We start from the raw sequence: 27,811 nt of genomic DNA on the forward strand, positions 1-27,811 counted from the left end.
TGACAGTTTATAAACATTTGGAGTTTTATTTAAAAAAAAAAAAAAAATCACAACCATGAACATTGTTACAATTAGAGGCCCTCTTGGTTCTCCACAATGATACTGAGCATGCTCACAAGGGGTTCCCATTGTTAAGTCTTAAAACAACCATCTTAAAAAGGAAAAACAAAACAAAACAAAACAAAACAAAAAAAAACTCAGCACACTACTATTTAACTTGTTTTAATGTTTCTTCACAAATGGTGAAAATACTAAAGTACAGACAAGGAATAATCATAATGTTGTCACCAACATTATAAATATGGAATTATAAATTTAAAACATTTTCTGGTTTAAAAAATAAATCTGGTCGTCAATGCAGCTCTGCAGGTCTCTAGTAGGGCCGGTCTCTGCGTTCCTGACGGTGCTCGCCTCTGCAAAGCAAAGGGACCCTTTGGTCAGAATGGGAAAGGACAGAAAACCCTGTCAGAGCCCCCAGGTATCTAAGGACTCACTGCAGCAGAGGCTGGGAAGGGGCAGTGCTCTCCCACCACATACTTATCCATTTTCCCAGGTCCTCCACGTCCGCCTCTTCTTCCTCCCATCTGTTCCATTAAAGGTCCAGGAGGCCCCCCAGGACCACCTCGTCTTCCTCCACCAAAGCCACCTCGGTCCATGCCACGGCCACCTCGGAAGCCTCCTCTGTCTCCACCTCTGCCACCTCTAAACATTCCTCCAGGACCGCCGCGGTCCATGAGTCCACCTCTTCCTCCTCGCATGCCACCAGGACCGCCTCTGCCACGATCACCACCTAAGGCAGGGACAAGAGTGACAGGTGAGTTAGAGGAGTAGAAGCCAAGACTCTGAGGACACCCTGTGGCTGATTTGCTAATCCTTCTCCTAGAGCAGACACTATTCAATCACCAGGAAGCTGAAATGCTCCAGAAAACCTGTACCTACCCGGAGGTGGAAAGGGTGGCGGGAGGAAGCCCTCGGGCTTAGGGGCCTTACACTGGTTGCATTCTGTTCTCCAAGCGAAGTTCTGGTTTCCACAGCCCCTGCATAAAGTTGTATCACAACAGAAATCACCAACAGAACCGAGAAAAATAGAGATACACACCATACTCTGCACAATGATGCAGTTCAAGCACAAAGCACAAGGCAGACAACCTCAAGACAGTAATAAACCAGAGTGCCTCGTCCCGCCTCACTGTCCCAAAGTGGGGATAGGGTGTTAATCAATCTGCCGGGAGAAGTACATACGGATTGGGACACTGCCAGTCTCCAGCTCGGTGCTGGACATTTCCTCCTCCAGAGGGGTTTCCTCTGGAGCCTCGGGGCCCTCTTGGAGGGAAGCCTCCTCTGTCTCCTCCACGGCCTCCCATGCGACCCATGGGTCCTCCAGGACCTCCTGGGCCACCAGGACCTGCAATAACAAATAGCTAATCATTTCTCTATAGCAAATTTGCTAGGATAAACTCTCCTACAGGCTCGCAGTGCTGTCCACACACAATATTCTTTCTGTGTCATTTCATGTAGCCTCTAACTATGGCATTTCAGATAGTAAAACTGACATCCAGGCAGAGTTCCCTGGAACTTCCACTCCCTCTAACCAGTTAACCCACATTACTAATATAAGGCTGGCTTTCAATGGTCTAGTATCAATTTTATACACCCCTTTCTTTGTTAACTATTCAACTAAGTTTCTCAAGAGCAAATATTACTGGAAAAACCAAAACCAAACCAACCCCATTTAACCTAACACCAAAGTAGCTAAAACCAATGGTGAATACCTCCACGAAGTGGTGGTGGCATCCCTCTGCCCTCACGAGGTGGCATGCCACCCCGCATGCTGTTCATTGGAGGCTTCTTTCGGGCAAGAGAAACTTTAAGTTTGCTTCCTTGAAAATCTTTACCTGGAAAAAGATTACACAACATCAGCAATCCTCACATTCCAACTCTTCCCTTTCCAAGCAGCTATTCTTCAACAAATTCCACCTTACTGAACTTGGACACATCCTGAAGCATGAAACTTGCTCTCTCACTACCTCTAGGCCTTTTCCTGATATGACTGGAAATGTCACAGTTGGTTGGGCTTGCTTAAATGGCCAAAGGCTTGGGCTCAATCTCAGCACTGCATAAAAATGGGCACAGCAGTCAATTAGCCCAGGGATATAATCTCAATATTTGGGAAGCAGAGGTGGACTGGGTATACCGAAGTACCAGGAAGCTCAAGAAGGTTACTAGGTACATATGAAGTTTGAGGCCAGCCTGGACAAGATGAGATTCTGTCTCAAAACAAGCAGAAAGGAAATGAAACAAAGAAACAAAACAACACCCAACCACTTTACTGCTGAGGTTTGCACAAAAGATGTTAAGTTACATTCTTGTAATTCTAGAATTCTACAGGACTGTCAGGTTCAAAATCAGCCTGTCCATATAATGAAACTTTACTTAAGAAACATCAAAGGCCTAGGGATAAAACTCAGTGGTAGAGCTCTTGCATAGTATACAACTGACACGTAACTCAATGTACACTGCTTAAGATGTTTTCTTCCTGTGTTTCTCTCATGTGCTATCCCTGATTATGTATCTTTGCAAGGGTTTTCTGCACTCAACTACTGGCTGCTCGGAGAAGTACCTGCAGCTGCAGCCTGGGGGTTATGCACTCAAACACATAATAAAGTACTACCCTGACCCAGAGCCAGTGTCTGTGCCCTTTAACAGTAGAAGGGCACATAGTGAACAACTTCCTTCTGGAGTGGATCTTACTATTTCAGCTCTCCAATTCCCTTCACCAGGAAAAGAGAAAGTAGACGCCCCCTGTTTCTAGATTCCAAAGACATGGCGTTTTAGCAAGACACTTTCTTTCTTGGAAGTTGACACATGAAACTGTTCTAAGTTCTTAAATGTGCCCGAGTGAACAAAATTCAGAGTGACAAAAAGCACATCCTACCATCAAACCATTCCACGGCAGCCTTGGCAGTTGGTGGATCTTCATAGGACACTGTGGCATCACCTTTAGGCTTTCCTGTCTCTTTATCCAGGTAGATATGGATCATGGGTTGTCCAGTTCTCTTGTTCATCTATACATAAAGCAATAATCAAGATGTGACTATAAAATGAGCTTAAAGTTTACAGTAGTTCCCAAGTACCCCCAAATACCAAAAGGCAAAAGTCACTCAGAGTGTGGTGGTCCACACCTTTAATCCCAATGCTCAAAAGGGAGATCTATCTCTAGGCCAACCAAAACCAACACAGCAAGATCCCCCAAAATGGCAGTCCCATTCCACAGTTTATTAACAGTCAAGTCTTCCTCAGGATACCAGAACTGAGTGATTTTGTTCCTCAGCATCTACAACAAATAGGTATTTATGTAAACTTTACACCTCAGACGTGTTCTTTAAATAATCAAAAGCAAACAGTGTAGGCCCTATTCTTGGTCTTGGTACCTGTGCAGTAGTCCCAAATTATGTACCTCAAGAGACACAGAAGTCAAGCCAGGAGACGTAACTACTCTAAAGAAAGTATCTCCAGGGATGCCCTTTATAGGAAGAAACCTGATCTAACTAACATGAACAGGATCAGAGTTTGATCCCCAGCTCTCTAAAAACAAACATCAAAACAAAAACAAAAAACAAAAAAACCCACAAAAAAGCCCCTTACTTAATGAGGCTGTGAATATATTACACAAACTCTTGATTTCCTCTAAGAGTTGGAAAGATGGCTTGTCTGTGGTTGGCTTGAATTTAGAAACCACACTGTCTAACAAGCATGCACATAAACAATGTCCAAACTATACAGGCTTATGTCAAGTGCTCTTTATATAGCTCGAAAGTATTTTAAAAAAGTGACCCAAATACTCATATCCATAAAATAACACTCATTAAACTTGGTGGCAAGCACTTTTATCTTATTGAGAAGTCTTTGACAGTTAGCATTAAGACTTAAAAACAAAAAATTCTATGACTATGTATGAGCCTTCAGAGACAAAGATATCTGATTCCCTGGAACTTGAGTGACCACTGAAGGCCACCATGTGAACACTGGGAAATGAACTTGGTCCCCGAAAGAGCAGCAAGTGCTTTGTAACTGTTGAACCATCTATCTAGCCCCATATGAATGATAACATGCATTTAAAAGAATCTCTATTAATTTTTGTAAATGAGCATTCTGACAACGTGTGTCTAAACACATTTATGTATTGGATCTCTTGGAAATGGAGTTACTGACAGTTGTGAATGTAATACTAGACTAATGACAGTTGTCATGTAATACTAGAAATTAAATTCAGGTCCTTTGGAAAAGCAACCAATGCCCTCAACCCCTATGCAACCTCTCCAGTCCCATAACTCTCTATTATAAAAACAAGCAAGCAAGCAAACAAAACACCTGATGGCAAATTCCCGACTTAACCAGAGCTTACCCTAACTGATAGTAGAACTCTATATGTACCCCATGCACAAGTCTCCCCTCTCCCCCCAATAACAAAGAAAAGCAAGTGGCTGGGATATGTCGGGACAGTTTTAATCCCAGCATTCAGAGGGTAGAGGCAAGGAGAATCTGAATTTCAAGACAGTCAGGGCCACAGAGAAAAACCATATAAAGGCTAGAGAAATAGATCAGAGGTTAAGCTGGCTGGAGCTAGAGAGATGGCTCAGTGGTTAAGGGCCCTGACTGCTCTTCCAGAGGTCCTAAGTTCAAATCCGAGCAACTACATGGTATCTCACAACCATCTGTAATGAGATCTAATGTCCTCTTCTGGTGTGTCTGAAGACAGCTAAAGTGTACTTATATATAACAAATAAATAAATCTTAAAAAAAAAAAAAGTACTGACTGTTTTCCCAGAGGTCCCAAGTTCAATTCCCAGCAACCACATAAAGGTTCAGAATCATCTATGAGATCTGCTGCCCTCTTCTGGCCTACAGGCATAAAACTATCTATACAGAATAAATCTTATAACCTCCAAAACAACTCTTCTCCCAAACTAAAACCAGAACCAGGTTGACATGGTAGCTCAAGCACAACCCCAACATTTGGGATGTAAAAAATAGGAAGATTAAGTTTAGTTTAAGGCCACTGTGGGAAGAGAGTAAGTTTAAGGTCAGCCTAGGTTACAAGGCCTTGCTAAAACACACAAAGAGGCCGACAAGACGGTCCAGTAGGTACATGTTGCCAAACCTGCAACTTGAGTTGGATCTCCAACATAGTGGAAATGACTGATGTGCAAGTTGCCCCTTGACCTCCATATATGCATTAATATACACTTTTTATAAATGTAATGAACTGAACAAAAATAATCACACCCCTCCAAGGATCCGTGTGGCTCTGGCTTGTCTTGGAACTTGCTTTATAGACTAGGCTATCCTCAGACTCACTTGCCTGTCTCCTGAGTACTGAGATTGAAGGCATGTACACCATACCCAACCAATAATAAACATCTTAAATATAAAATATGGGGGAGAGATGACTCAGTGGTTAAGAGCACAGATTGCTCTTCCAGAGGTCCTGAGTCCAATTCCCAGCAATCACAGGGTGACTCACAACCATCTGTAATGGGATCTGATGCCCTCTTCTGGTGTGTCTGAAGATAAAATAGCTACAGTATACTTATATACATAAAATAAATAAGTAAATCTTTAAAATAAAATATAAGCATAGGAATTTGGGGTTTAACTTTTCCTCAGAGTGGGTAAGGCAACAGAAAATCATTAACAGTGTATGATGAATGTGTGTGCATGCACAAATAGGCAGAGAAAAATCTTATAGAACACTTGGTATTCTAGCAGAGGACCTATGTTCAGTCTACAATACTGAGGTCAGACTTTACAATTGCCTGTAGTTCCAGTTTCATGACATCTGACACCCTCTTTTGGCCTCCTTGGGTACTGACACCCATGTGGTACAGACATAAACTCAAGAGATATAAACATAAAGTAGAATTTTAAAGTTAACTGTACACCTTTAAGGTTTTAATATCAGAAAACATTAAAAACATTAATTCTCAAATTTCATTATAGACTCTCTTAACCTGTATTGCAAAGGGTGGATAGCAGATGTATAAGGAGGACTAGTCAGACACCTGCCACTTAGATCAATGCATGGATCCCACACTAGGAAATACCAGACTCACAAGTTGCCCTCTGACCTCCAAAGATACTCTGTGGATCACGCACAAACCCTCCCCACACAAACATGGAATTAAAAAAAAAAAATGTGATGAGAAAAAGCAGAAGAACCAGACTTCCTAGGTTTGGAGACTCAGGTAAACCTTTCAACAAAAATGTCACAACAAGCCTGTAAACAGGGAAAAGGAAACGAGCCAACAACAGATGTGTTATCAAACCAAGAATAGTTAGGTGTGGTACCAATATACAGAAGCAGAAAAAGCAGGTGGATCTATGTAAGCTCCAGGCCAGCTAGAGCTACGGAATCGGACCCTTTCTCAAAATAAAAACAAAACTCCTAAAGGTCCGCTTCTTTTCCTTTTTATTCCTTCCCTCAGCGTTGGCATCAAAAGCATGCACCACCGCCTTTGGCAAAGTCGACCCTTATGCTGGGAAATCAATCCATAATGTCCTTCTCTACATTACATAATGTGTTTTAGTGTTTTTGTAAGCATTTGGGAAAAAAAGTCCACAAGTTATCAAGTAACCAAGGAATATCAAGAAAAGCCTACCTTTTTTCTTCACAACAGAAAAGGACAAGTTTATTTATAGGTAAAGAGAATAGCATACTTAGTAATAGAACCAGCAGCATTTTTCATTTACAAAAATTGGCTAAAGTTGGGTGTGGTAGAGTGAGACTGTAAACTGAGCGTGTCGGGGGGGGGGGGGGAACAGGACAACGACGAGGTAATTCTCTGCTACATGGTGACTCAAGTCAGAATGCATAAGATCTTGTTTCAAAAAATAAACAGTAACTACCCAGCCAACAAGGGCTGGTGTTTAATGCCCTTATGCATACCAGGCAAGTGGCTCCATCACTGGGCTACCTTCCAGCATTCAAGACACAGGGTCTTGAATTAGAGTGCTTCAAGAAGTAAATACAAGTTGTCAACAAAAAGAGTTAAGAAACAATTCTCAGCACAATCCAAGCATCTTAAATATGCTCTGTGGGCTCAATTTCTGTTAGATCGCCTGATCACTATCACTTACCTTGACAACCCCACACTGCTTAAAGAAGTCTGCCAGATCATCCAGAGTCACATTGTCATTTAATCCTTGCACGTAAATTGCACTGTTGTCAGAGTCTTCATCGGGATCTATAGGAAGGCCTTCCAAAGAAAATTAGATAAAACAAAATTACTGCTCTGAATTAACAGTGGCTTCTTTTTAGGAGATAGGCTGGCTGGCCTCACACTTCTAATCAGTTTTGAACCTCCCAGACATGTTCCACCAGGCTCAGATAACAGGGGCTTCTTTACCAATTGGACGTTATCATCAAACAGTATCCATCACAAAGGCAAGAGAACTAACCACCTATTATACTGATAATAAAATGAAGCTATTTGGTTACTTTAAAACAATTTAAAAGAAGTCCCAAACTGTCTTTGCCAAGAATGGATCAGTGTACTGCCATCAGTCTACTGAGCCACCCAACTCTTGCTTCTTTGGCATTTATTCAAAACAGCACAGTATGAAGTTCAAGAACTTAAAGTTACCTAGATCAAGATCTGGTCCTTCATCCATGGGTCCTGCCAACCAGGAAAGATCATATAAAATATTATTAGTGCAAGCCTTGCAAGCTACAAACCTTACAAACACACACAGCTATCTACTATACCACCATTTGATGGGGACTCATTAATTCAAAATAATGACCCGCACTGCTAAGATGGAGCAGTGGCCCTTTAGCGTTTGTGAAGTTTGCTAGGGTTTTTTTTTTCCCTTTGCTCGTTTGTTTCTAAACCATTAACCAAATACACTCTCAATGCCTCATGTGCCAAATTAGTGTTAAATTAAATTCAAAACCTTTCCTCCACATAAACCAAATTAAAGCTGTACTCTCCCCCATATTATAGAAGCAGTTGCTCAATACTTGAAGTTACCCTTTGTTTTGTAACCATAGGTTAACCTTATTACCCCTAAGACAATGCCGGCAGTACCCATTAGTCTCTTTTGTATAGATCATTTTTAAACCACTTATGAAACTAGTAAAAATTATATAGTTTTCTAGAAAAACTGACTGTATTTTTTTTTAAACACTATCCATGGTAATACTCAAAAACTTACCACCAGGCTTATTGAAGCCACCTCGCTCTCCAGCGCTGCTGGGGGGATAAACGAAGAAATGAAGGCCTTTCCCTTTAAAAGCCAGTACCGCTCTGAGCCTTGGCAGGGCTCGTGGGGAAGAAGGGCACTGGCTAAACACATCTCCAAACAATGCATCTCTCTCATCTTGTCACTATGCCTTTCTTCAGGGCAGCTTGCTCAAATTTCCTTAATATACAACCTTGCTTGTCTGATTGTACACACCAATGTGGTTGGTTTCTTTCATGTCAGGGGCTGGTATTAATAGTGCAATACTTGGCAAATTAAGGAAGAAAAAAAAAGAAAAAAGAAAAAACAAAACCAAACCCTAGATCCCAAACATCCACCCCAATCAGCTGAAACACCAGGTGAACTTGGTGTAGAAACAAGGCAGAGACAATTGCTGTGATGAACCTTTCCATGTTCATAAAGGTGCACCCTCAACCTCTCCCAAGGGAGAGCCAAATGAGGCCTTAGGCTTCCTAACAAGTCATAATAAAGCAGGAGACAACCACATTAAATGTCTACAACACACAGAGGACGCATCCAGCCAATCTTCAGCATAAAGCCATACAGTCCAGGGCCCTAATGGATTTAATAGTTACTGTGAAAGAATTTACAATAAATACCAAGGCTCATGGACTGGGGGTGCAACTTTATAGACATATCAGTTAAGACTACGGCAATATACATACTATATACATAGAGAGGGAATATATTGTGGCCTTTTCTGAAGGTGGGAGGGGGGATGCAGTATTTTTCTAGTAGTAAATAAAGGCAGCTCCCCAGTAGAAGACCTGAGGTTTGCTTAACCAGTATTGCACCTTTAATACCTAAATATACATTTCAAGCTGTTGCATGCAGCTTTACTTCCTTTTTAAAAGTACACACCATAAAATGTTCTCTCTCTTTAAACACAAAGTTTACACTTTAATGTTACACAATTCTAGAGTATTATACCTCCTCTGGTTCATTACCAAACAACAAGTATGCAGTTACCAAAGTTACAGAAGGATTCCATTTATACAATGAATACATTTTGTTTAAAATATTCTATGTATATTTTTCCTCTCCATATGGACACCGTGTCTAGTCCCACTTTTCATTATGCTGCCGGCTGAGTACTGAGTACGGGTACTTTTTAAGTATTGAAGTGTATACAAGGCTCTCACTTTGTAACCTGTAGCATATAAATGCGACAAAGCATGTTAAAAAGTTTCCACGTTTAACAGCCAATGAAAAATATCAAAATACTGAGGCAATGAAAAAGGGCATGTTAACAACATTGAGCGCCTTACCTGTAGCAGACACTGAAAACCATCACCACACCACAATAAAAAAAGGGAAAGGGAACTGCCCCGTGTCCTGTCCTCACAGGATCCAACAGACTGTTTCACAGTTCTGTTAAAATCCTATGGGGCAGGCCATGGTCTCTTCTATGGCTCCAGGAGAGACTTCTCATCCACAGAGATGGGCCCCACTAATAGCAGTCTAACAAAGTCAGTAGAATCATCACTTCTGGAGTATTAAGATGAATAAACTTCAAATTGCTTTTGCAATTGAAAAATACTAAGAATTCTAGGTGATTTGAGACGTGATGATAGTAATTTCAAGTGTCTATGTCTATTTTAAAACATCCACAAAGATGTGAAACCTTTATAATGGAAGGATATTCTCCAAATCAGAAGACCAATTTTACATTGTCAAAAGTTATTCATAAAAATTTACATGTATTTTTATACTTTTTCCAATAAAGATTTCACTGAAGACTTTATTAAAGTTATGCAGAATAAACAAAACATTATCTTTCAGTAGTACAGATATTTACTAATAAATGAATAATAGGTCAAGTTTATCTGTTTTGAAGTTTGTTCTATAAAAAGAATGGCTAGTTTTTCTTTAACAGTTAATCAAATTTGCACTCACTACAACATTCTGCATAACTTTTTTTTTACTAGTTTATATAGGGACAGAACACACACATTAACTAAATCTGATTATGTTAACCACCAACATCATACTTCACCTTCATCAAAGTATAGATACCAGAAAGGGGAGAGGGATGGAGGGAGGGAGGGTGGGGTAGGCAGAGGCAGCAGGGTCATGGTACTGATCTAAACAGTTTTCTAAACCAGATTGTGCCATCAATCACAATGGTCAAACCAATTTAGACTTTTAAAATCTCCAATAGGGAGTGATGCTATATTCATATACATTACTCTGTAAGAACGTTATTAAGATTGTTCTCTGCTCCAACTTAACTATGTCTCAGGGCACCTCAGGTCATGGTTTAAGGGTTATGGGGCCAGTCAATCTTCATCATGTTCAACAATTCTGGGTACAAACACTGGAAAACAGCTGCATTCTTTTTCTGCAGTACATACACCAGGTATTTCAAGACAACCGTTAAGGACATTAGTTAAAACCTAGGGTTATTAGAAGGGTTGTGTGTGTTCCATCCCAAATCTATTACCCAGAGAGGCTCTCTCACCTCTGAACACCATGAAGGAGACTGAAAGCTCTGGTTTCAAAGCCATTCTTTGTTCACCCCAGCCCAACAATGGTTACTGGCAGGGAAAAAAGTAAACTGCCACTTAAATGACATTTCCATGTTTTAAGAGAAAGCTTGACCTCAATAGATTGTCCATGGAAATGTGGAATAAATTTCTTATGTCTTTCAGTCCCTTCTTTCCATTGAAAATCCTATGGATGAAACAAAATTAGGTAAAAGGAGAAAAGGTTTGCTCTTACCCCATTCCACCGCGTCCTCCTCCCCGCCCACCTCTGCTCATGCCTCCACGATCAAATCCCCCTCTTCCCCTGCCCCGGTTATCAGGGCCACTCAAGCTCCGGTTCTCTCCTGGTCCGGAAAATCCTCCAGACTCCTGCCCATAAACACCCATGCTACTGGGGTGGTCCTGTCGGAATGAACCTGAGGAAAGAGTCACATCTGTAAGCATGACCAGCATTTACACTACTGCCTGACATCTTTCTCTTGGACTCATGGAACTCTCAACTACAAGCAACTCCATTAAGTGCTATGCTAAAAGTGTTTCTACCAGAGGCTCTCTTGGTTCATCAAGGCTAAAACAGCCTTGTATGGCCAGGCTATAAAACTACTTCCACAGGACTTTTCTTCTGGGAAAAATATATTTTGTAAGTTTCTGTGCTCCAGGTGTCTCTAAAAGCAGCTTCTTTGCATTACCTCTCAACACCAAAAGTAGAGCCAGGTTACCTAGGGCTCTGACATACAAATGGTAACAAGTAGCTATTAGTCATCCTAGTCAAAAATCAAAACAAACACAACCCCTTCCTTAAGAGTCAGGGTCTCACTGCAAGTTCTGTGCCACCATGCTGGCTGATGAAATTAAACTTTAAAAGCGCAAGAACTGATGCAGAGATTAAATGGTGAATAAGACATTTTCCAAATGTAAGGATAAGCACTGGGCTGGAGCACACTCTATAGTATTCTGTAAGCATGACTCCTTCCCTCTGCTTATGGATTTACACAAATTCAAAAGTTTTTACTTGGCTATCAAAAACCACAGCAGCCCTCTATAGCTAACTTTCTACTTTCTCTTAATGTTCAAGGCAGGTCTTAAAGAATGCCAGACCTACTCACTGCAGAGTGCCCAACCTGTTAACAGAGCCCCTACTTGGGCCTACTTGGGCATTTAGATTATCACTCAAGATGTTATAGCTCAGACTCGAACCCTAGGCCCCAGAAGCAAACAGTGGTACCAAGCATTCCCCACTCTCAGAAACTTCACGCAAACCCACTCATACTTAGTGTTCTCAGCAACTCACTCTGCTGCCCGTAGCTGCTGCTCTGTTGGCTATATTGACTTGGAGCCTGGCTGTAGGATCCAGTCTGAGGGGGGTAACTAGTGGGAGGCTGCTGCCCATAGCTGCTTTGTTGACCATAGCTACTCTGCTGTCCATAGCTGCTTGGCTGCCCATAGGTGTTCTGCTGAGAGTAACTGCTCTGATCGTAACTAGTCGGCTGTGAAGAGGAGTAGCTGAAAGAAAAAAAAAACAAAATTTTCAGGAAGGAGAAAAATCATGTAATTTCTGTAAGACCCCAAATACAAGACATTCACAGGCATCCTAACGACTACTTTCTTTTTACTTTCATTGACAGGGTCTCACTAAGGCAACATTTTTAGATTTCTAATAATAAAGCTTTAAATGTAAGAGAAAATTAAAATAACCCATGAGCACACTGAGTTGTGGTTCAGAGCTCCTATTTAAAATGTTTTTTTTTCCAACTATATTTGAGACAAATACAGTTCAGAAGGGCAGATTGTACACACGTGCACTTTAGAGATGACTAATGAAGTGAAAAGACACTGAAAACAAGGAGGAAGAAGAGCCAACTGAGGTATTTAGTTCCCAGAATGCCATCCTTCCTTTCTGGAGTTCTGAAGCTCCAACTTAGAGCCACATGTACTAGGCAAGCGTTCTACTCCAGCCATCCAATAGGCTAAGTGAGCACTATGACTTTCTGAGGAATGCCTGCTTGGTTCCAGTGTGAACATGACACATTAATTAATAAGTATGCACTCCGAAATGCCATTTTCTTTCAGACTCAAGATTGTTTTTGCTATAGTTTCAACCTTTCAAACAAACGTATTTGATCCTTAGAAATCAAGGAATAAAGATAAGACTGGTAAGAAACCTTAGGATGCTGTATAAATAAAAGGTGTTAGGTCTCCGTGAAACTACCCGGCAGGTAATCTATGTACCCACACATACTTTTAAAAGATTCTTAGCTGGGTGTAGTGCAAGGCAAGGCTTTAATCCCAATACTCTGTATCCCAGGAGGCAGACAGATCTCTGAGTTCAAGGACAGCCTGGTCGAGACCGAGTTTTAAGACAGCCAGTACTATACAAAATAACACTGGCTGGGGTAGACTCTCAATGAACCATAAACACACTCAACTAAACTAAGTATTTCACACCTCTCCACACTTATCAAAATTCAGTCTATGAGGCTGGAGATACGGCTCAGCAGTTAAGAGCACTGACTGCTCTTTCAGAGGTCCTGAGTTCAGTTCCCAGCAACCATGTGGTGGCCCACAACCTGTATGCTCTCTTCTGGTGTGTCTGAAGACAGCTACAGCACATTCATATAAATAAACTTTAAAAAAAAATATTTAGTCTATGTGTCTATTTAGTCTATTTAGTCAACTTGCCACAGCAACTGTTCCACAAACAGAAATGGACCTGCTCTGCAAGGTTTACAGGTGTAAACCCTGTCCACCTCTGTTCCTAGTTGTATGCAAGTATCAGCCTATGAAATGAATACTGTACTGGCTGGTTTTGTGCCAGAGACAAGCCGGAGTTATCAGAGAAGAGTCTTCCTTGAGAAAGTGCCTTAATAATGGGTTCAGCCCATTGTGCGTTCTATAAGAAAGCAGGCTGAGCAAGCCAGGTGAAGCAATCCAGTAAGCAGCATCCCTCTATGGCTTAGGCATCAGCTCCTGCCTCCAAGTTCCTGCCTTGTGTAAGTTCCAGTCCTGACTTCCTTTGGCAATGAACAGTAATATAAAGTTTAAGTTGAATAAATCCTTTCCTCCCCAACTTGCTTCTTGGTCCTGATGTTCTGTGCAGGAACAGAAACCCTAAGACAGATACAAATTTATACGGTAATTAAACCAAACTTTAAAAACAATTCTGTCAATCCATTTGAAATTTACTTCAAATGAGACACAGATCAGAAAACGTGTAGTTTTCCTTAAAGAAACTAAAATTGGACATTGTAGCTACAATGGTTAAGACAGAAAATGAAGGACAAGGAAACCAGAGCTGGAGTACTTCAGAGATAAAGTACCTTCCCAGAAATGAACAAGACCCCAGATTCCCTCTCCAGCACTGCAAACGGTAGTAGGAAGGAAATCTTGTCCTTAACTTTACTCATGCCCGTGTTTGAGGGTTCTGTGAAGATGGGTTTCAAACATTTCTGTTTCTCATACTTTTGAGTTACTTGTAAGACCAAAACTGAAGTTTTGAGATCTGTATTTAGAGAACAACAATCATTAGCTAGCTTCCAGGCATGGCTATAGAAACCCAAGGCTGAGGTCTGAATATTTACTAGGTACGTGCTCAACTAGAGCATGTCAGAAAACAATTCTTATCCAAGGAAACCAATGCTAGCTAGTCAGCAACCCGAAAAGAAAATACCTGCTGTCTTATTACTAATTCACTGTCCACAAAAATGAGACTGACCTGGTAGGAGGATAAGATGGAGGTGCGGTGACTGGCTGCATTGGGTAGCTCCCAGGTACCTGGGGATAACTGTAGTTACTCTGTCCATATCCTAGGCTGGGTTGGTTATAACCCCCTGTGCTAGACTGAGGTTGACTAGTCTCAGCAGGCTTGTTACCATCCTGTGGTCTAAAAGGAGAAATAAAATAGTAAGACTTAGTTTTAACAACCTACACGACCCTTAGTTAAAAACCCCACAGTTCTTTGAGCAAAATGAAATGTTAAGACCAAGCTTGAAAATAAAGTAAATTAAATCCAGTATCATTCACTAGTATTTGCTGGAAGAAAACACTAAGCAAGTTAGCAATGTGTGTATTTTTAAATTTGTTCAGTACTAACAGATACTAAGGGATTTCATCAGCTTGTGTTGCCAATATGAACAAGTATGGGGAAGAGGGAAGAAGAAAACACTTTTTAAAAAGTGAACTTAACACAATGACAGTGTATTTAAATTAAAAAACAAATCTTTAAACAATAGTGAACTTAACAATGCAAATTTAAGTTTAGAGTAATTTTAATGTCACTGGTTTATACATTTTGTTATCTGTAGGCTCACTCATTAGAACAGACAAGAGAAACTTCCTATCTTGGCCTACTGTAAACTAACTTAACCTTGCTATCCAACAGTCTCCACAAGATGGGGATGGAGATGTTCCCACCCCATGCTCAGCTCAGACTAACTAGCACCTACCAACACCAAACCCAACATCAGAGAAATAACTCATGGCCCAAACAATTTAGAGGAAGAGAGTGGAAGAGTTAAGCTAGGGCTACTTCAAGCAAAGCCCCAATCAGCAGATGGACTAAAGCAGATGCATAAGTACTGTTTCTTCACTAAGATGAAACAGTTATAATGAAGATCTGTGGCTTATATATGCACCATTGCATGAGAGTATCACATGGGACATTGTATACCTAACAAAATTCTCCAATACCTAGTGCAACTAGAGTGGGGCCTTCTAGGAATCAGATAGTTAAATAGAACTACTGTACAGGCTGTTTGCTGGATATTAACTACAAGTGGCTCTGATAACTCACCGCACTTTCGAAGTAATTTTCAGAGTGTTTGAGAGCTAATTTCTTAACTCCACAGCAGATAAAAGTTTAGGTTACAAGGTGATATTTCGTTTATTCCCTATAGTCTTCTTTCAAACCAGAGTCCTGTGTTCCTTCAAGACTGTATGCAGAAGGCACCTAAGTATACTGTCTAAAGACCTGAAATCTTCTGTTCAGTAATATATATATAACTCATCTACTAACCAGCCATGGAGTAAGAACTTTATTGGACTCTTAACATTTACATACCTGGGTAGCCAACTATAAATTTGTCTATGATTTTTGGTTACTAAACCACTACATAATATTGAGGAAATACTTATTGTCAACTTCAACTGAAACAGTAACCCTCGACCTTCCCAGACCCTTTACTGACAAAATTGGGACATGCAGTACTTCTTGACTCAAGTGTAACTGTTCTACCATGTACTATCAACTACCACATATTTCCTAAAGGAAAGCAATTAACAATTTACATAGCACCGACTGCTCTTCCAAAGGTCCTGAATTCAATTCCCAGCAACCACATGGTGGCTCACAACAACCTGTGATAGGATCTGATGCCCTCTTCTGGGGTGTCTGAAGATAGCTACAATATACTCATATACATAAAATAAATAAATCTTAAAGAAAAAAAGCAAAACAGCCTCCCTTCTCCCAAAAGTAGGATCTGAAACCAGGAAAATGAGATCCTTCATTTCTGGCCCTCGTTTAGCACCGCCTACATCAGAATACCTTTATGCTGAGCTTCAGCACTCTGGAAACACTGAGAACAGTCAATACCTAGTGAGTGTGAAGAGCTATTTAAGTCATGAATGGTCCAAGTGTATACAATTACCCTTTCCTTATAACCCAAAGCTGATGCAGCAGAGGAATCAACAACTATGGCCTTACCTTGTAGGTGCAGTGGCTGCTGGCTGCTGGCCATAGGCTGGGTAGGCAGGCTGGGTGCCATATGCAGACTGAGCTGCGTAAGAGGCCTGCGTTGTGGTGACTGTAGCAGTGGTGGTGTCATAAGCACCAGTGCCATATCCTTGGACAGGCTGGCTGTATGCCTGGGGGGCAGTTGGAGTGGTATAGCCTACAAAAAAGAGAAGTGGATCAGATTCTCTGTCCTCGCTGCCAAAGTGACACCTTTGCATTTATTACCAAAACAACTTCTAAACTGCCCAACTTTAAAGCATCACAAAATTGAATTTCTATATTCTTCTTGCAGGAAAAGGAGTGTTTAAACTGTTTCCATTACATTTATTTACTTTTATTTTAGTCTTATTAACTATGCATATGGAAGTTCACCATGGCGCGCATGTGGAAGCATAGGACAACTTGTGGTGCTAGTTCTCGTTCTACCACATGGATTCTGGTTATCAAGTTTGGCAACCAAGTGCCTTTATCTGCTGAGCCATGTCACTGACTCCAAAATACTTAAAGTCTAAAGCACTATTTCTTTTTTGAATCCCATTTTTTGCTTGACTATTCAATTTTTTAAAATTTTGTTTTCAAAATATATTTATGAGAACGGTAAGGTATGCTTATTATTGTTGTTTTGACAGGGTCTCATGTAGCCCAGGCTGGCCTCAAATTCCTTAGAAGATAACTCCAGCCTTGGAGATACTGGCACCACACCATACCTGGTTTATGTGATACAGGACTCCATAAATGCCAGGCAAGCATTGTACCAACTGAACTGTATTTTCTACCTCAAGAAAAAAATTTATTCTATTAAAAAAAAAAAAAACCCCAAAAAACATATTACTATGGAGAACAGGCTTCTTTCTGCCCCCATGTGAATAAACTGGATGGATAGAAGACAGGGATGGCTTTTTAGCAATTATAGAAACATTTTTCCCCAATTAATTAAAAAACAAAACCCCTCCAAACAGGAAATAAAATGTTCCAGAAAGGGAAGCAAAGGACATGGTGTCACAACTTTTCCTTGTACTGGGCTCTTTGTCTTCTTTACAACCAACAGGCACAGTAAGTAATGCACTAAAAAAGCTTAGCTTAGATGCTAGGATTCACATTGAAGGAATCCAATTCTCACAAAAATTTAAAAAGGATTTTCTGTTTGTGTGCATGTCGGTGATCAACATTCTGGGACCACAATTTCCAAAAAAGACTAAGCTACAAAGGAGAACCTTTGTTGAACAAACAAACACACACTCAAAAACAAAAATCTCTGAGCTCGAGGCAAGCATGGGCTACAGAGATCCAGAATAGCTAAGGCTACACAGAGAAACCCTGTCTTGTAGAAAACCCAAACAAATAACCCAACCACAAAAATCCCACTCACCCACATCCAAAACCCCCAATATTAAAAAAGGAAACAAAACAAGAGCTTTAATACTTAAAACATACCTTGAAACAACACTATTTAATTTAGTTTACATTTAGGACTAGCAAAACTTAAGTATCGTATCACAAAGAGGAAAGGAGACAGCGACATATCATTAAATTGTCCAGGCTTGCTTACAATGCCTTCCACTTCAACTGTCCGATTTCTGGGATTACAGCCATGTACTACCATGACCTGTTTCCACTTCTTTCTGTTTCTTTGATGCAGGGTCTCACTATGTAGCCCTGGAACTTGCTATGCAGCTCAAACTGCCCTTGAACTGAGAGACCAGCCTGCCTCTGCCTCCCAAGTACTAGGATCGAAGGCCTTTACCAGCACACCCAGCTCAACTTCTTTTTGTAGCACTGACAGAAAGAATCCTTTCTTCTCAAATACTCAAAGGAAATTCTAAAATTATATACAAAGACAGTAGCTTCCCATCTAAACTGGTAAAAACCATTAAAACTATATTCCACAAAAGAGCCTTAACAATTTTGAAGGTTGGAGAAAAGGCTCAGTGGTTAAGAGCACTGGCTGCTCTTCCAGAGGTCCCGAGTTCAATTCCCAACAACCACTAGTGGCTCACAGTCATCTATGAGATCTGATGCCCTCTTCTGGTGACTGAAGACAGCGACAGTGTACTCATAAAACAAATAAATAAACAAATCTTTTAAAACAACAATTTTGAGTTGACATGTTCATCTTAAGTAGTGTTAGGTATAGAACCCAGAACCTCAGATACATGCTAGGGAAGCATCCTATCACTGAGCCCTATGTACTCAAAACCTTGTAGCAAAGTTCTAAAGGTAACCATACACATTTAACTACAGTTGAAGTCCCCCTATCCAATTACTGTCTGTAAGATTTCTCCCTATTTATTATGATTCACAGAAGCTAAACAAGAACCAAACTAATGAAGACAGTAACTTGTATCTCTAAACTGCAGTAAGAGCCTGTTGTAACAATTCTACAGTAACAGATACCAGGCTAATCAGTAATCTTTTAATTAATCTGTAGCACCCACATAAGCAGCCAAACAAAATGAACAAAAATCAACAGAACGGTGACAAGAGACTAAGCACATCTATATGATTTCTCCAAAGGAAAAGATGATAAACACTGTACAAAGAAAGTTTGTTTATAGTGAATAGCAGAAATCATAGATTAAGAATTGTTTGAATTCTGTATGTGAGACGTAGGTACATAGTACCTTTCTTCTGAAGCTTCCTTTAGAATACTAGAAAAGAACAGTATATTTCTACCCATTCCTTCTCATACTTATCCACTGACTTTTATATGTGCAGCACTGGCTACAGAAAAATGTGCTTGATCCAGCTTCCTACCTACTTAAGCCCCTACTTAAGCCATAAAGGTTAATTTATGTTCTATAGCTTAAAAGCAGCTGTCAGGTGTGAATGAGAGGTAGCTTCAGATTACCTATTTACCATGCAATACAGCCTGACTTACAAAGCCATCTTTTTTCTTTTTTTGCTTGCATGCAGTATTCTAGAATTTCTGGACTTACAGGACTTGACTTTCTCTTTTTTTGGGGGGTGGGGCGGGATTAGGTGGGTGGGTGGGTTTGAGACAGGGTTTTTCTGTGCAGCCTTGGCTGTCCTAGAACTCACTCTGTAGACCATACTGGCCTTAAACTTAAGAGATGTCCACCTCTGCCTCCCTGAGAGCTGGAATTAAAGGCATGTGCACCTAGACCTTCTACTCTGCTTAAACTTTCTTATGACTGTGTTAAATGGCTTAGGGATAGCCATTATGTTCTCAAATCTACAGTTTTAGTTTCAGCTTTCCCCACACCTGCACTAGGTTAATAAACACTTCCAACCCTTCACAGTAGTTAAGATAGGTTAGTTAAGTTCTCACAAAATCCATGACAATAAGATAAATGTATTTCTTCCTAAAACCAATAACTCAGTTCAGCTAGTTGAAAGATGAAGTCTTTACACCTCTAAGACCTTCTTGTATCATACAGCATTCCACTGAAAAATTACTATTTTTTACATATTACATGTAATTTAATCTTAGACCAGTTTCTCTTTTTAGTGTCCTAAAATGCTATTTATGTTTAAAACACACTATGAATTAAAAAAATTCAAAACACTTAAAACAGAAAATAGATTAAAACAATTTGTAACACTTAAACAGAAAATAAAATGTACCTGTGTTATACAACAGACGAACATACACATGCAGGGTGGCAAGTCTGTTCCTTAAATAAAACTAATCATGCAATCTAACTTTCAGGGAGCAGGGAAAAACCAGCTGGAGTAATACCTTTTGGAAGGCAAATAACTATTGAGGCTTGACAAAGGACAGTTCATAGTAAAACCTTTCCCAAATTATAAGAACATGGATCTGCAAGTGGAACCTGAAGCAGTTTTTTCATTAGCACCTTTGTGTGTGATGTTAGAAAGTTTAGGGTTTAAACAAATGAAAACACCTAAGGGTTAACATTACAGGGTTAGACAAGATGGAAAGCATTTCCCATGCAAGAATGAGCAGGATAGTCAAACCTGTACTGGTCCCTTCTACTGTGGAAAGCACAAAACAAAAAGTAGAGGGTACACTATCAGATGAAGCAAACAGATGTGAAAAACACTTTGATTCTTAAGCAGCTCAGTTTAAGAAGGCTCATTCTTAGCACTAGTACAATCTGTTACATTAGTTCTATTTTGTGTATTAAACAGTGTATAAGTTTGGTTTCTTCCTCTTTTAGAACTTATTCCACCCACATTCTATTAGATAGCACTCAAGGAAAATTAAGAGCAAGAAAAAAATATACTCCCCAGAATAAAAGATCCCCAGAGGTCAACATACAGACCAGAATATATACCCAAGAGCATAAATAACAGGCTGTTCATCAAATCCCCTTGATACCATCACCTAGCCTCTAGAAGGCTGGCCTTACCAGTAGGAGGCTGTCCGTAAGAAGTTGCATATGCAGTCTGCCCATAGGTGGCAGTGCTCTGAGCCTGGGTATAGCTGACATCAGTAGGCTGTCCATAGGTTCCATAGCTTTGCTGCCCATATGCCTGCTCCAAAGAAATTCATGCAATAGCTTCATAAGAGAACCTCATATTTTAGCCAAGTAATGACCTAATTTACCAGTTCATAAACTAGAAAATCAAAAAGTAGAAAATACTGCTTTCTGGTATAAAAAAAATTACAAAAACAAAGACATAAAAACAAAACAAATTATCTTTAAAACTATGAATTTTTATACAAGTTCTTTCATGTTTTGGTCAACCTAGAAACAAAGTTTTTAAAACAATTACGCAAAAATCCCAGTTAGCAATGTAACTGACAGCACAAAGAGATAATCCAAGATCCAACAGCAGCTTGCTGGAAATGAAAACCAGATTTTCAGCATGATATAAAAGCTATTAATTCTATTTCAAGAAAATAAATCAGAACAGTTCATGTTCTCTTTATGCTTGTCAGTATGATTATGGTTTTTAAATCCAGACACCAATACACTTAAAATCAGATAAGGAATGAGCTGTTTTCTTTCAGCTATTAACATGTTCATATTGTAGATTTGAAGGAGCAATTAAAAGTAAAACCTGCCAGAAGCATGACTTCCTGCCTGTCCTAGACTATGTTTCCATGGCAGTTAATATCTACTTTTTAGCATGGATCATTCCAAATTTAGAAGTAATTTTTTTTTCCTGAGACTTTACTGTGTAGTCTCAGCCTACACCTTGCTTTGTAAAACAGGCTGATCTCAAACTCAGAGATCCACCCACCTATGCCCCTCGTGTTGGGATTAAAGGTGTACACCAGCACTAGGCCCAGCTGAGGTAATTAATTCTTGGTAATACAGGCAACTACTTTCTAGATTCTAGAGTCTGTCATTCTTGGCTTTTTGAGGAGGTGGTGATGGCTGGAGTTAGTATATCACACTCTACCGAAAAACTATACTCCCAAATCCTGGTCACTCCCCATCAAACATTTCTGCAGTGCAGGCACAAATTCTACTGCCATATCCCAGCTCCAGGTGTCTTAAGGGTTCAATTACTCAATGTGACTGGTGGAGTGCATATGTAACATGGTATGTGTGTATAGGTCAGGACAAGACAATTTTTAGGAGCTAGGTCTCTCCCTTGACTCTATGTGGGACTTGAGGATCAGACTCAGGTTGTTAGGCTGGGTGGCAAGCACTTTTCCAAAGAGCCATCTCTAGCCTCTGGCCTGGGTTTTAAACACAGACTGACATACTGACATGAGCTGAGGAACAGTAATTTCCAAAGCTAGCTCCACAACTTAATGTGTAATCACTAACAAGTTATACAGGAGTCATGCAGTACAATTTTCTCATCTGTAATGATCCTAAGATGGTCTTTCTTTAAAAATTACAATGATGATTAAATTAAGCATAATAAAATATACACAAAGAGCAAGAGTGCAATAAAATACTTACTTTGAGCCTAGGAATTTTTTAAAAAGTCCATTTCCAGCTTTAAAATGGTTTCATTACAATCCTCATTGTGAAAGATTAAAAAATTGAGTTTTAAAAGCTTAGACAATACTATCACTATTTACTTGTAAAAAATTTTAAGGAAAGATCTCTTAGCTATTATTTTAGTGGCCAAATGAAACATCGCCACTGAAGATATAACTACACATCCTTGTCTCTGGGATTACCTGGGTGGTCTGTGCGTATCCTTGAGTTGGCTGGGCGGTGTAAGCACTGTAGCTGCAAAAAGAATTAAACACAAGAATTGACTACAGAACATTTTTACTGTGTTACTATATATCTTTTACAATTACAAAAGGCCTCATACTCTAAAACATTAACTGAAGACAAATTATTGTTGTTGCAGAAGGCTGACTTACCCCTGCTGGGCTGCAGCTTGGCTATAGGTACTGTAATCTAAAAGAAACAAGAAAAAAATTATTAGCCTGGATAAGAAAGAGGAAAGAGGGGCTGGAGAGGCAGCTCAGGGGTTAAGAGCACTGACTGCTCTTCTAGAGGTCCTGAGTTCAAATCCCAGCCACCACATGGTGGCTCACAACCATCTTGTAATGGTGTCTGATGCCCTCTTCTGGTGTGTCTGGAGACAGAGATGTACTTACATATATAAAATAAATAAATGATTCTTTTAAAAAAAAAGAGGAAAGAGACAAATGGAATTCAAACAGTAATAATAATGCAGACACATCCCAGTTAGCACATCTCATCTCTAAACACCAAACCAAGGTAAGTCAGGTAACTATACAAAGTCTGAATATGGTACTAGCTAATGAGGTCAAGATCAGCTGAGTTGGCAGAGATACCTTGCCAGATACCCTATAACCATAAGCCCATCTCAACTACCAACTACCAATTCAAAGACACGACCAGTCTTAAGTCTAATAAAAACCAAGACCACAAAACAGCATCAACTTTACTGTCAGATTTAAAAAGATCCAGACAGTATTAAAATTTCTTTCTTTCTGCTTTTTGAGACAGATTTTCTCTGCTTAGTCCCAGCTGTAGACCATGGTGGCCTTGAGCTCAGGGATCCAGTCTCTGCTGCCCTCCCACCCCAGGATTAAAAACCACCATCACGTCTGGCATTTTTGTTGTTTTGAGACAAGATATCTCTACATAACCTCCAACTCAGAAATCCACCTGTTTCTGCCTTCCCTAGAGAAGGGATTACAGAAGCAAGCTAAGCATCTGTCAGCCTATCACTTTAGTAAGATGAACCACAATTCCCTAGATCAGTAACAAATAAAATCAAATGACAGAAAACAGGACAATCATTAAATCTAAAAAGGGCCAGCTGTCAAGGACAGAAACCCCAGTGAAGCCAGGGTAAAGGATCGGAGTATATAAGCAGCAGAGCAGGAATATGAGCTCATTACCTTTGACTATAACCCGACATGTGGATGCCTGGGTTCCAACTCCAGCATAACGTACACACAATTGACCAGGTTAATACAATTCCAAAACTGGCAAAGAGAAAACAGCACTTAAAAGGCCTAGTGAAAAATTGCTCTAGGTTCACAATCACCATTTCTTAAAACCTAGAATGATTCAACAGCAGCAACAACAACTAAAAATCACAAATTTTCTTCTCTGTAAATAAGCCTATAATTTTCTTTCTCATATGAAACCTATACTATATGAAAAAGAATTAGCCTTGTAAGGTGTCATATCCCTTTCACCCCTGCACTCAAGTAGAGGCAGGTGGATCTCTATGAATTTGAGGTCAACCTGGTCTTCATAGTGAATTCTAGGACAGACAGGCTATACAAGACTCGGTTCAAAAACATAAAAGGAACTAAATCTGATCTATAGAGGCGTCAAATAATGAAAACAAATGCCTAAGTTTTCAAAACATCACTGAATTAAAGCCACATACATTTTGGGCATTTTTTTTTTAAAGGCAGAGGAATTAAAAAAAAAAAATTCTACCCAATTATTTCCTCTCTACAAGAATACATATTTTGTTTGGTGTTCAAAGACAGTACTGTCATTAATACAGGAAAAAAGGGTCCTTTATTTTCCAATCAGAATGTAGTCCCTCACCCAAAAGTAACAGCTAACATCTTTTTTCATGCAGAGGTCTTGTTCACTCCATGCAAATCCAAAGCCTGCCTCTCAATCTCCTGGCCCGGCGAACAATACTTTCCCGAACCCATCTCTCTCCCTCCCTTCCCCCTTTAGTTTTTCTAAGACAGGGTCTCTGGGTGTAGCACTGGCTGTCCTGGAACTATGTAGATGAGGCTGGCCTTCAAATACAGATTTACTCGTCTTTGTCCCACAAGTGTTGGGACTAAAGGCCTGCACCATTACCACCGGTCCTGAACTCATCTCTTAAAATCGACTCTTTCAACCTTTCTGCACCTCTTGTGACTACTTTCCTTCCTCTATGCCCTGATTACCAATATTATCAGTAAACTGTCCAAAAGATATCTACAATAAAAAAAAAATCTATAACGAAATCCTGAAGCATTTTCAATAATGCTCCATTTTCTTTTCTTTCTTTTTTTAATGCTCCATTTTCTTTGGGGATGGTAGTAGTGGTTCTGAGTTAGGATCCAACTACTTAGCTGGCTGATCTTAATTAGCTATATAGACCAGGCTAGCCTCAAACTTGCTACAGAGCAACTTAAGTGCTGAAATTATGTGTACCTTTCATGCCTACTTGCTATCTTTCTTTTTTGTCTGCCCCCCACCTTTGGCGTCAGGGTCTTACTATGTAGCTCTGGCTGGCCTCAAACTCTGCCCTCCCCAATCTAGGATTAAATTATGACTGGGTACTTGCCACATTCTATATATGAAAAAAGAAAGAAAACCAACCAAACAAACAAACAAACAAAAAACAACCTGTAAATCATTTCCTTCCACGTAGCATTTGTAAAATATACCAACAAAGCACCTAAACCAAATACTGCAACCTACATTTTATTGAGGTTTCTTTGTAAAAATGACTTTTTGAGTCACTGGCACTCAGTTCAATGTTTACAAAGACTTACACAAGAGCAGTTATGTAAAACTGGCAATGCTGATACAGAACAGCCAACAACCTCAGATGAGGGTGCAACCAAAGGATTTGGTGGGCTCAGGAAAAAGCAACCATTGCCGCCGCCCCCAATCTACCTAATACAGCACATAAGCCTGTCTCAAGCATGACACTAAAGCAATGGTCAGATAATTTGAAAACTGAAAAAAGTCTTTAAATGCCCAAACATGTAAAGACTCCACTTAAAAATAAACAGGCTGAGGAGTTATGGCATCCTAGAATGTTCGTAATGTTTTGCTTTTTGTTTTGACTGTTATTTAGACACTGTAATTCTGCTTTACTGGACACAATCTGTAGTTACTATTCTACAAGATACCGATGAGGGAAAACCATTATTCCCCTAAAGCAATGGCTTGCTTCAGGGTAGTCATTAGCCACGCTGAAGAAATTTGAAAGATTTAAGCTACATAATACATTAAAGTCAGCAAGGATAATTTTATTGGGACCAAAATAAATGTTGCTTTAAGAACTGAAGGGTTAAAGAAAAGAATGTTTTTCTGAGACAGGATTTCTCTGTGTAGCCCTGGCTGTCCTCGAACTCAGAGACCACCTACCTCTTACTTCCCAGCACTGGCACTAAAGGTGTGCATCACCACTCCCCAAAGTCAATAAACCTTTTAAAAGGTCTGAAACTAAACTGTTTTTCAGGAAAGGAATACCAAGTCTTAAATCAAGTTCCCTCATCAGGGTCAGGACTGTGGGTATAGTAGAGCACTGAGTCTTAACTTTTAAACTCCAATTTGGTGCTTGGTGCTTATCAGCATTTGCTGATAACAAAAATGACTAAAAGGTGGCAATGGTCAATCAAGAAAAAATTGCAATTGCTTTCTTGGGCTTCAGAGGCTAAGAAAGGGGTAAAAGGAACCAAAGAATCCATTTCCCACTAGGATCCAGTGGGTTGTAGTAGTAGCTCAGTCTTCTCTCGGGGACACTTTGGGTAGACTGGTATCAAAAGCCACTAACTACATCGTTTGCGTCGTCAAACTGTGATGCTGGAAGCTTTCCTAAGCCAAATAATTCCTGTTTTCACCCTCTCGCTATCTCCTACTGCCTCCAAAGCCAATTATCAGACCCTAGATTCCTCCAGAAGCGAAAACAAACAAAACACTAAAATTTGACACCACCAGTTAACTGTGTACCAAACTGCAGGTGAAGGCTAGGCTACACTTATTCGCTCCTTAAGGACCACAACATACATCACATTCTAGAGTTCCTTCCCGCCGTGGACTTTCAAAGTCGGCTATGGGTCTCTTTCCCTGGCCTCAACAGGGCCAAGAAATAAATCAGCCTGCTAGCTCAATGAGCAGACCCACAGAAACGTGGGGGCCGAGGATTTTCTGCTCCTCCTGGATCAAAGATGCTAGAAATTTCTTTCTGGAAAGATTCTCCTCTCCGGATCCAGACGGACCTTGTTATACAACCGATCCCCCGCGCCGTTAGCCGAGAAAAGGACACTGGGAAGCTACTGCTTTTTGGGTAGGGAAAGGAGGTGGAGTTAACACATGATAAAATCGAAGCCTCTGAGTGGGGAGAACGAAGATTTCGGGAGCCAACTAGGTCTAAAAGACCGAGCAAGCCAGCGCCGGGCTTGAGCTGGGATTCCTCCAGGGGGCAGCTTGGTAGCGCCGGGCCCGGACAGGCCTGGAGGATAATGGGGCTCCTCATAAGCCGGCGCCCCCCAGCTTACACATTCGCGACGCCTTTTTGTTTATTTCTTCTTTTTTTAAATCTGAGTTTCTATGCAATAAACACTTGCCCTTAGGCTAGCGGTAGGGGGAAAGGTTACAGGGGAAACCGGCCACGGCTTCTCGAGCCGCCATCAGACACCTCGCTTCACGCGCCTTCGGGGTGATAGGCTCCAGGCCCAGCCGCGGTCCCCTTTGGGCCACAGAGACCGTAGGCCCCGCCCACGTGGCGGGAGACCCGGAGCACCCGCACCGACAACCGCCACACAAAAGAGGCCAAGCCGGGCTCCGCACGCCCCAGCTACCGCGAGGCCCTCGCGCGCGACTCGGGCGCCGGAAGGTTCCAGAACCAGCCCGCCTGGTTGGGGGAGGGGAAGGGAACGCGGACCCCCCGAGCTCGTCGGGCCGCGGCGGGAACTTCAATCCCTTTCGGCAGTTCCACTCAGTCATCCCTGCCACCCCCAGAGACGAGCGCCCCCCAGTTTGGGCGTCCCAGCTGCCGCCGGCGCGACCGCGATTTCACTCCACTTACCCGTGGACGCCATTTTCTCGCCTTCCTCCTCGTTCTCTCAACGTCCGTCTCCCTCTCGCGTTCCCCCTAGGCGCCGCACTGCGCAGGCGCGAAACCCGCAACCTCAGACGCTACCATAGGGCCGGGCCACGGGGGTGGGCGAAGAAGAACGAGCCGGCTCTATTCGGCCCTTCGC

At 40.9% G+C, this 27,811-nt stretch overlaps 1 protein-coding gene across 5 annotated transcripts; it reads right to left on the reverse strand.

Annotated features, from left to right (window-relative positions):
- Window positions 1-27,784, reverse strand: EWSR1 (EWS RNA binding protein 1). Of its 5 annotated transcripts, none has more exons than XM_080925518.1 (18): window positions 27,637-27,784; window positions 22,742-22,778; window positions 22,550-22,601; window positions 20,814-20,937; window positions 20,419-20,433; window positions 16,450-16,636; window positions 14,461-14,628; window positions 12,040-12,251; window positions 10,984-11,164; window positions 8,215-8,249; window positions 7,644-7,676; window positions 7,138-7,256; window positions 2,936-3,065; window positions 1,773-1,895; window positions 1,243-1,405; window positions 940-1,037; window positions 538-790; window positions 1-413 (listed from the first exon to the last, which is right to left on the reverse strand). In XM_080925518.1, exons 1-18 carry the CDS (start codon window positions 27,647-27,649, stop codon window positions 374-376), a joined length of 1,983 nt encoding a protein of 660 aa, XP_080781644.1. In that variant the 5' UTR covers window positions 27,650-27,784; the 3' UTR covers window positions 1-373. The 5 variants fall into 5 exon arrangements, with proteins under 5 accessions (XP_080781644.1, XP_080781643.1, XP_080781646.1 ...); XM_080925517.1 differs by having other exon boundaries at window positions 8,215-8,252; XM_080925520.1 differs by lacking the exon at window positions 20,419-20,433.
- Window positions 27,785-27,811: the final 27 nt, after the last annotated feature.

Source organism: Micromys minutus (genome assembly GCF_963924665.1).
Source record: "Micromys minutus genome assembly, chromosome: 1".
Classification (NCBI taxonomy): Eukaryota; Metazoa; Chordata; class Mammalia; order Rodentia; family Muridae; genus Micromys; species Micromys minutus.